This window comes from Alligator mississippiensis, chromosome 8, assembly GCF_030867095.1.
Source record: "Alligator mississippiensis isolate rAllMis1 chromosome 8, rAllMis1, whole genome shotgun sequence".
NCBI lineage: Eukaryota > Metazoa > Chordata > Crocodylia > Alligatoridae > Alligator > Alligator mississippiensis.
In genome coordinates, this window is record NC_081831.1 from 65,125,279 (window position 1) to 65,134,277 (window position 8,999).

At 43.3% G+C, this 8,999-nt stretch overlaps 1 protein-coding gene across 1 annotated transcript in view; it reads left to right on the forward strand.

Annotated features, from left to right (window-relative positions):
• The window catches only part of SLC16A2 (solute carrier family 16 member 2), a 95,740-nt gene that overhangs the window by 75,269 nt on the left and 11,472 nt on the right, over positions 1–8,999 (forward strand). The window contains exons 3-5 of the mRNA XM_019487937.2: positions 5,988–6,450; positions 7,313–7,456; positions 8,230–8,458. Of these exons, the coding sequence (XP_019343482.2) occupies positions 5,988–6,450; positions 7,313–7,456; positions 8,230–8,458 (836 nt within the window). The remainder of the gene's footprint in view (positions 1–5,987; positions 6,451–7,312; positions 7,457–8,229; positions 8,459–8,999) is intronic.

An 8,999-nucleotide genomic window follows, 5' to 3' on the forward strand; every position in this document is an offset into this window, starting at 1 on the left:
TTTGAACTTTTGTGGCAAGTCCTCTTCCATGTATCCCATGAGGACAGTCATTAACATCAGATGTTTTTACCAGGTTTTGATAGATTGATTTGGCTCTCTAGAACTTCAGACCTGATGCAGCCCTTCATTTCTGGAGATCAAGGGGGACTACCAAGTACATACGCCTGTATCTCCACTCCCCATAGTATCTGAGGTTCCAAATTTAGATTTTGTTTATTTATCTATCCTAAAGCGAATTATCTTTGAACTTTAGTCAAAGCCGACATGAATAGAAGCATTGTCGTGGGTCTTATTTCAGCCAAAACATATATGGTTTAAATTAAAGCACTTCCTGAAATGCTTCAAGCCATGTTTATTTGAAGGAAGGTGCCTTGTCCCCAGCATTCTCCTGCACCGCTCCCAGAGCTGGAAGACTTCACCACAGGAGGGCGGGGGCAGCGAAGATAAAGCAGAAGCCCAGAACAGCGGCCTTCGTGCCAGCCTCTCCTGGCTCCTTTCTGTGTCCGGGTGGGAAATGGTCCCAAGGCCATACCACAAAGAGAGGCTTGAAACGGACATTTTAAAATAGAGAAGCAGAAATCTCCGTGGGAAACTTATGCCACACAATCCAAGTGCGCTGAGGAGGCCACCCGCTGTTCAGTGAAACTACGGGCATACAATGGCAGGCGTGCATTGCTGGCTTCAGCACAGGATCACACAGCAGGCATTGCCAAAAGTTCAGGGGCCGTGTTTGGTCCCATTCCAGATCAGCGCATAGAGGAGCTTTGGCCTGAATTTCAGCCAATTTCAGTATATTTCTTGTCCCATCCCCCACAACCCCTGCCCATAACCGGCCTATCTTCTCACAACCGCACACATGCTCGTCCACCACTGAGCAGTATCGGAAGTCCTTGTGTGTCACAGAGTCCGGTTTCCTAACAGATTGTTTTGGAGTGTAGCGGTAGTGTAGTGCACACCGCAGCCTTGCAAAATGTCCTGGTGGTACCAATGCTACAAGTCGGATCCTTCTGCTCTACAGGCCACGTCTACTATAAAGCTTGACCAGCATAGCTATCCCTATCCTTAGACATTTTTAAGAGTAGGTTAGACAAACATTTATTTAAGATAATTTAGACAGGGACGATCCTGCCTTGAGCAGTGGGTTGGGCAAGGTGACCTGCTAAGGTCCCTTCCAGCCCTACTTTGGGTGTGAAAAACATCCCAGCTACACCAAAAGAAGAGAGGTTTTCTTAGCTTAGGTTATATTTGGAGAGGTGGCATAGCTAAGCTAGGATTAAAACCACTTCTATCAGTGTATGTTCTCTGTGATTAAGAACTCCATAAGCTTAACTTTCAGGCATAGCTTTAGCAAGCAGATACTCTACTGTAGATAAGCCCAAGAGCATGAATTGCAACCACTTGATAAGAATACAAATCAATGGCAGGGGTTTTTTTTGGGGGGGGGGGGGGTAGAAGCTGATTTAACTTCATGTAGAAAATTTACACCCTGAGAGCACCTAGCCATTCCCAGTGGGACTGATACATGGGAGGTCATGGCAATAGAATAAAGCAAAATGAACTGCAGTTGTGTGTAGTTTCAGACACTGTTTTATTCTGTAATCCCTTTTTCCTTTCAAGCAGAAGTTTGACATTTTCTTTCTTCGCTTGTGAAATGTTTGTGCAAAGCAAAGCCGGACTTGAGACTGTGCCACTGGATGGGTTGGGGTTTTGTTTGGTTTTTGTTTAAAAAGAAACAAAAAGAGATCCTTTCCAGTAGGAGAACTTTAGAGCTAGAATCCATATTTCCTGCTTTCTTAGTCACAGTTTAAACTCCTTCAGCTGTCATATAAGGGTAAAATAAAAGTCCTCTGTATCTGTCTAGGAGGGTGTGGGGAGGGAGTGTCCTCTTTATCAGACAGCCTTAGGCAAAAGTGAACAGAAATCAGAAGAGCAATGCTGCTTAGCTTGGCGGTCCTCCATCTCATTCATAAAGTCCAATTCTGAAATTTGGAGTCAACAACTTAATGCTATCCCATAACAATGAGTAAGCTTTTATATAAGCCAGTCATAGCCCTCAGTTTCAAATAACATGTGCTGTAGGTTGTATGCACATAGCAGCTTCTGTGCTCAGATGCAGCAGTGGTTCATCTGGTCGAAGTGCATGGAAACTGGAGATAGTAAAGAACTGCTAGTCTATTCCTCTACTAGTGCAGAATTGTTTCTTACCCTTTCAGGTCTTGCTGGGGCTTCTAGCAATCTGCATGTCAGTGTCCTTGACAGGGACCTGTGTCCTAATGTTAATGCACCAAGCTGTGCAATACTTGGTTGACTTTTACTTCATTTTATGCCTTGATCAGGATCTTTGTTTTATATATAAGCACAAAACCACCTCCTCTGTTAATATAAGCTTTCTAGAACCACTCTTCTTCTCCTCACTGGCCTGGCCTAGGATGATGATGGATTTACTGATCACTTGTTGTCATCCCTTCTTCCTCAGCGTAGAAAGTGTCCTGTGAAGAGCTGTAGTCATGTGGTGTGTTTCTCAAGCCGGACAAGGAGGAAAGGGTACACAGGCTTTATAGTCAGACAGTAAAGAGGGACAGATAGATTGAGCCTCAAAATGAAACCTGAATGGTCTTGAACTTGATCCATCCCTTAAAGGAGAACTTAGTAACATTTATGGAAAATTGGGTACACTATGTTCTCCTCCTCCTTGTCATAGATTTCAAAGACATTAGGGCTGGAAGGGACCTCACAAGATCATTGGGTCCAGCCCACTGCCCAAAGGGCAAGAAGTCGGCGAGGGTCAAAGGATCCCAGAAAGATAAGCATCCAAATGTTTCTTAAAAGTGTGCGCAGTAGGTGCTTGCACCACCTCTGAGGGGAGTCTATTCCAGGCCTTGGGGGCTTGGACAGTAAAGAAGTTTTCCTTTATGTCCAGCCTAAAATGGTCTTGCAGGAGTTTGTGACTGTTGGACTTTGTCATCCCTTGGGGTGCCCTAGTGAACAGGTGTTCCCCCAGATCCTGATCCACATCCCTCATGTACTTGCACTTTGGTCATGGATGCTTGCACTTCAGTTCCCACCCATGACATGAGAATCCCATTGATACAGATAGATTTGAACTAGGATTGTGTTTCCAAGCATCTATAAACTTGGTGAATCTAGCATGAATCTGCATCCACACTTTATTTATATCTCTGTCTAAGCTGCTCTAAAGTGCCAGATGCAAACATCTTTGGACTTTTAGAGTGTTTGAAATTCAGATCCAAACTCTATTAAGTCAGTCTGTGTTCAGTGTATGGCACTGATGAAATACTTGTAGTTGGACATGTGGTGTATTAAAAAAGGGGAAAAATGGTTTGGGAGATCTGCCTTAATTGCCTTAAATTTGATTATCTTATTTTGAAACAGGCATACTATTAACAGTAATAGTACCAAGGCTACCTTACCTCTTTTTCTGGTTTTCTGGTTTTGATGTCTTTTAACATCCATTGTTACACTATTACTTAAAAGCTGCTGCTACTGCTGCTGTTCTAATGGGCTCTGTTACAAAGAGATAAACATCAGCTATGTTTAATGTTTAGTTTTTTTCACAATTTTAGCTGGGGTTTCTTGAGCAAAGGCAGGAAACAAGAATCAGAAATGTTTGGTATTTCAATGGGGCTATCTCCTTCCATCTGTCAAACCTCTTCTCTGAAGACTCTCAAAACTTTCCATCCCGTCTTTCTGCCTCTGTAGATTAGTAGGTTTTAGGGGTATTGGGAAGGGAGTTACTTTTTCCTGGAGGGCTACATAACCCCTTTTCTACCTGTCTTGTGCCCCTTTGCTTTCCTTTAAACCTCTAAATTGGAGTGGTCTCCTTTGCACAGCAAACTGAATATCAGCCAGCAGCTTCTCTGCTGAGCCATCTGAACTGCTCTCTTTTCTCCCCACCAGCACTGAGCGATCGACATAGTCCCACTGTGTTGCTCTGAATCCAGGGAATGAGAAATCAGGCTCTGAATTAGACCCAGGTGGGTTGTGTGGGAACATTTAATTCCCATGGGGTTGCTAGTCCCTTCTTTCCCTTCCTCCCCTCCACTACTCAGTGTTCACGTGGTGAAATGATCATGATATTTATCCTCTGCAGTGCCAAGTTATTTATCCTCTGTTAGTGTACTGAGACGTGGAATCATTGTCCTGTACCTGTTACTATTTCCTTTCATTGTATATCTTTATAATCCCAGGGGCATGAGGGTTTGGGGGGGGGGGGTGTTAATGCTTTTGTTTTTCTTTTCTCTCCAGGGAATTGACCCAACTCTTGCTTTCTGTGGTTACTTTTTTTCCTTTCTAAAATGTATTCTGGTTAGGAAAGCAGACTCCCATCAGAAGTGGCCTGTGTTCAAACACCACATCCCATCATTAGTGGAATTCTTGTAATATCATTTTGCCTTTGATAACTTTCATCCCCAAAACACCTACTGCGTGTGCTTGCAATGAACGGCACAGACCCAAACGGTCATCTGTGGGAACAGAGACCAGTATCGTTGGCAACAAAGCCCACAGGCAACTATTTCTTGAGCTTAAAGAAGCTCTTTTACTTATCTAGTGGGGCATCAACTCAATAGAGACAGAATTCTTTCTATAAAGCTGTCGAAATTATGTGCTTATCACTACTAAAATGGAGCTGCCTTTGGGGGTGGAGGATGAGAGCCAGCTTAACAACAAGGAGAGGAAATGGAAAATCCTGGCAAAGGTTACAGGGGCAAAGCCCTGCTCTCACACAAGAGTATGGGATATTTTAACACACATCCAGATGGGACCTGTGGTTTATTGTCCCTAGTCATTCAAAATTAAGCTTGTTCCAGAGCTTGAGTCTGCCTTATCCCAGCTGGGACTGTGGGGGTGGGATAGTATGGCAGTCTGAGTGCAGCAGAGAAAACAGATGATCCTCTAGTGTCTGTATTCCACATTCAGTGGCTGGGCCCTAGACTGCGGTGTTGTCTGCACTCTCAGGTTTGTCCTTGAAATAGTTGTGTGAAGGGCAGGGGAACAGCTGTGAAATGATTACTCATCTGTCCACCTGACGTCTCCTGAGGTTTCTCTGATGTGGTTTGGTTTTGGAGGAGCTGGAAATTGTTTTTTGTGACAGTCATTTGTCTTTGAATAACTCAGTATAGCAATTGTGTCCTGCTTTCTGCTTGCCTAGCTGGAGAGACAGACTCTGTAATGGAATAAGTGATATGTTTATAAACATTTTCTCAGTTTGCTGTCCAAAAGAAACAGAACGGCAAGAATCTTCTTACCTGCTTTATTAATACCAATTGGCATTTAAAGACAAAAAAAATCAAACTTTCCCCACTTAAGGATTTCAAAGCACATTTATATGGTCATGTCACTGGCTGCAGAAACGCAGCCACCCCTGTAGCAGAGTATAGCATCTGGTTAACAGCTCACAATAAAATTTCAGGGTAAAAATGGAAAAATAACAACATCCAGTTGAAACTGGCAAGCGGTTTAAAGGAAGCAGCACATTTATTACCGAAACTGGAATTTGGGCAGGAACACTCCACTGTTCTGTTCTGGAACAAAATGCCAAAGGCTATTTTAGCGGTCAGGCCTCCTGCTTTGAAATTAGGGATGGCTGAATATTTTCAGTTTTTCCATTTAAAAAAAAATAACTTTTTTCACAAAAGAACTGTATGTCTAAAAAATAAAGAGGATTCCAGTTCCCTATACTGCAGCAGGACCTCATGGGAAGTGTAATTCAGTTGCCTTTTATTCTTATTCTCCTCTACAGAGAGAAGCTATACTTAATCTACCGTGAGATTTTAGGAGATACCTATAAAATGGAGATAATCCTTGCATTGTATGCTTAGATTGTAAACTCTTCAAGGTAGCCTTTACCTATATGGTTTCTGTCACAAAATGGGCCTTGATCTCACCTGAGGACTCTGGGCATTACTGGAAGATAAACTATAATAAGCTTGTGCTGTTTAACAAAGCGGATTTGTTTTTGCCAATAGGTCCCTTGAAGTCCGCTACTTCACCTACGGGATCCTCTTTGGATGTGGCAGCTCCTTTGCTTTCCAGCCCTCTCTGGTAATTCTTGGTCATTACTTCAAACGTCGCCTGGGCTTGGCAAATGGCATCGTGGCTGGCGGCAGCTGCCTCTTCTCAATATCCCTTCCGTTCTTTTTGAAGACTGTCGGTAAAGCCATTGGGCTGGCTCACACTTTCCAAGTCCTCAGTGCCTTTATGTTTATCCAGATACTTTTGTCTCTGACTTTCCGGCCCCTCTTGCCTCCTTCTTCTGACTCTCACCAGGACGGGCAAGATAAACTGGCCAGCCGGAGCATGAAACAGCAGTGCAGGAACCAGATGCAGAATTATTTCAGCATGAGGGTTTTCAGGAAAAAGACCTACCGGATATGGGCTTTTGGAATCGCCACTGCCGTCCTGGGATACTTTGTACCTTACGTGCATCTGGTGAGAAGGCTGGGGGGAGGAGATAGAGGAGCATGGTGAGCAAGAGGGGGTGAATAGGAATCTGTCTCTGCAGCTAGTCTGTTCAGCTAAAGCCCCTCAATCTGCCTCGCATGTTGGCTGGTGATCTTCAGTGCTGTTGACCAGTGCTAGTACTCAGCTGGAGAGTGCATCACCACAATGTGTAGTGGATGCAGAGGGAAAGGGTGGGTAGGTGTGTGTGGAAGGGAGGTTTCTAATGAGATTCCTCCTTCCAAGGACTCTAAAAGGTGAGGAAGGATATTGAAGGGCAAGTGGGGACAGAGTTGCAGGGGGTCATGAAGAAGAGAGGCTGATGCAGAAGTTTCCCTGTGAACAAGAATAGTGTGGGGAAGAGGCAGCTTTGGAGCATTTCACTAACACAGCATTTTGACTGCCTGAGCCCCCTTCTGGACTTCGTCTGTGTAAGTCATGGCAGGCTGGGCAGCTACTGCAGGTCAGTAAAGCTGCGTAAGTAATCCATCAATGCGGAGGTGGGGCACATGCCATAGTTGGAGAGCTCATTACCAGAGTGGTCTCCGAGGCCCTTCGCTGATACGTTGGGCTTGAGGTTGGCAAGGGGGAGGTGGAGGTGGTATATCTCACTGTGAGATATACTAAGGTCCAGCATATTGTATTTGTGTAGCATAGCAGAGCCGTTCTCTAATAGCAGTTAATCCTTTGAAGGGAATTCCACACAGTTATAGTTGGTATCTAGTTACAGACATTCCTCTTAGAAATTCTTGGTCTAATATTTAAGACAGTCCCAGCCAGTCTGTGTTTTTGGTGAGTGTAATTAATAGGTTTATTGAGGCTTAATGGCTCTATTTCCCTCTATCCATCCCAGATTAAGTATGTGGAGGAGGCATTTAAGGAAGACCAAAAGGAATGGATTCTCTTGGTTTGCCTTGGAGCCATGTCAGGGCTTGGACGCTTGGTTTCTGGCCGGATTGGTGACTGCATTCCTGGACTGAAGAAGATTTACTTGCAGGTTTGCTATGCTTCATCCTCCACTCCGCTCCTCTCCCCCATACAAGTGCATGCTAAACATGAAAGCTTTACTACCCTGGGATGACTTGCCCACACAAATATCAATATATGGCACTTAGTGCATTTCATCCAAGGAGCTGTACAGGCTTTCCACCCAATTCACTAACCCTCCCAACACCCAGGAAGTAGTTAAATATTATTGAAGGTTAAAGTGAGTCATAGAGAAGCTGTATGCTTTACTCAATATCTTCCAGAAGTCAAAAATGAAAGCCTGAAAATCTTGCTAGATGCCTATCTGCATCATTGGTTATTTCAGGATCTTTGGAGATCTACCTAAGGCATGAACAGTGAGCACTGCAAGGTATGAGCAAGATGATGCAACTGGAAGCAACATGTCCAAGATAAAAGAGTGGCAGGCGAATGAGAGATTGAAGTGGGAGGCAATATTTGGAGCGGCCAACAGGGCTTGCCATTCTAGAGAGACCAAAGAATCTGGAAGGGAGACAAGGTGTTTATTATATATAAGTACAGGATTAGTCAGGGCACTGGTCATAGAAATGATGGGCTAAGGGTGGGCTTCTACACTACTTATATTATTTGTCCAAAATGAGCCCTCTTGTCTTAAAGATATGTTTTCAAATTACCAGTATGAAATTACAGAATGGATCCTCTTACTTTTTCTCCAATAGTCTCACAACCTTGGACTTGCATTAAGAAGCCACAAGCTCATGGTTTATCAGTTACCTGTCTAATATCTGCACTTTGACTCTTCAGGTTGCCTCCTTTATGCTTTTGGGCCTCATGTGCATGATGATCCCACAGTGCCAAAAATTTGAAGATGTTATTGTTGTCTGCCTCTTTCTTGGACTTTGTGATGGTTTCTTTATAACTATCATGGCTCCCATAGCCTTTGAGTTGGTTGGACCAATGCAAGCTTCTCAAGCTATTGGCTATCTCCTGGGTCTTATGGCCATCCCAATGACTGCCGGGCCACCAATAGCAGGTCAGTAGAAGTGTCGGACTCTAAAATCACAGGATTTTATGGGATTGCATGTTAAGTCTTGCATCACAAATGATTGGAAGGTGGTGGTGTCTAGGGAAGAAGTGAGGTATTGTGGAAAGAGGAAACACATACTGTTGTCTTCTTCACATATTTTGGTATAAACTAATGCATTATCTTAAAAATATTCTATGTTTCTATGTTTTTGTCCACATTAATTTTAGCTGCAGTATGTTTACAAATAAGACTTTTCCTATGATGTAATAGTGTTTTTCTTCACATGGGGCAGCTGAATACTGAAAAAATTAACAGAGCATGTTTCATCATCCCAGCAATTTAAGAGAGAGTTTTAAGATAGAATTAGACAGAACAGACTAATATCAGAATTGACCATGTTTTAATAAATATTTCGTAGACGTGTGTTAGCCTCAGTTACTTGAAAAAATATTTTAAATTAGAGTTCCATAGTTACCACTTTTTTATAACATTAAATTTAGAGCTGGAGTTTTGGCAGAGGGTACAAATCATGCCTCAAATTACTGAA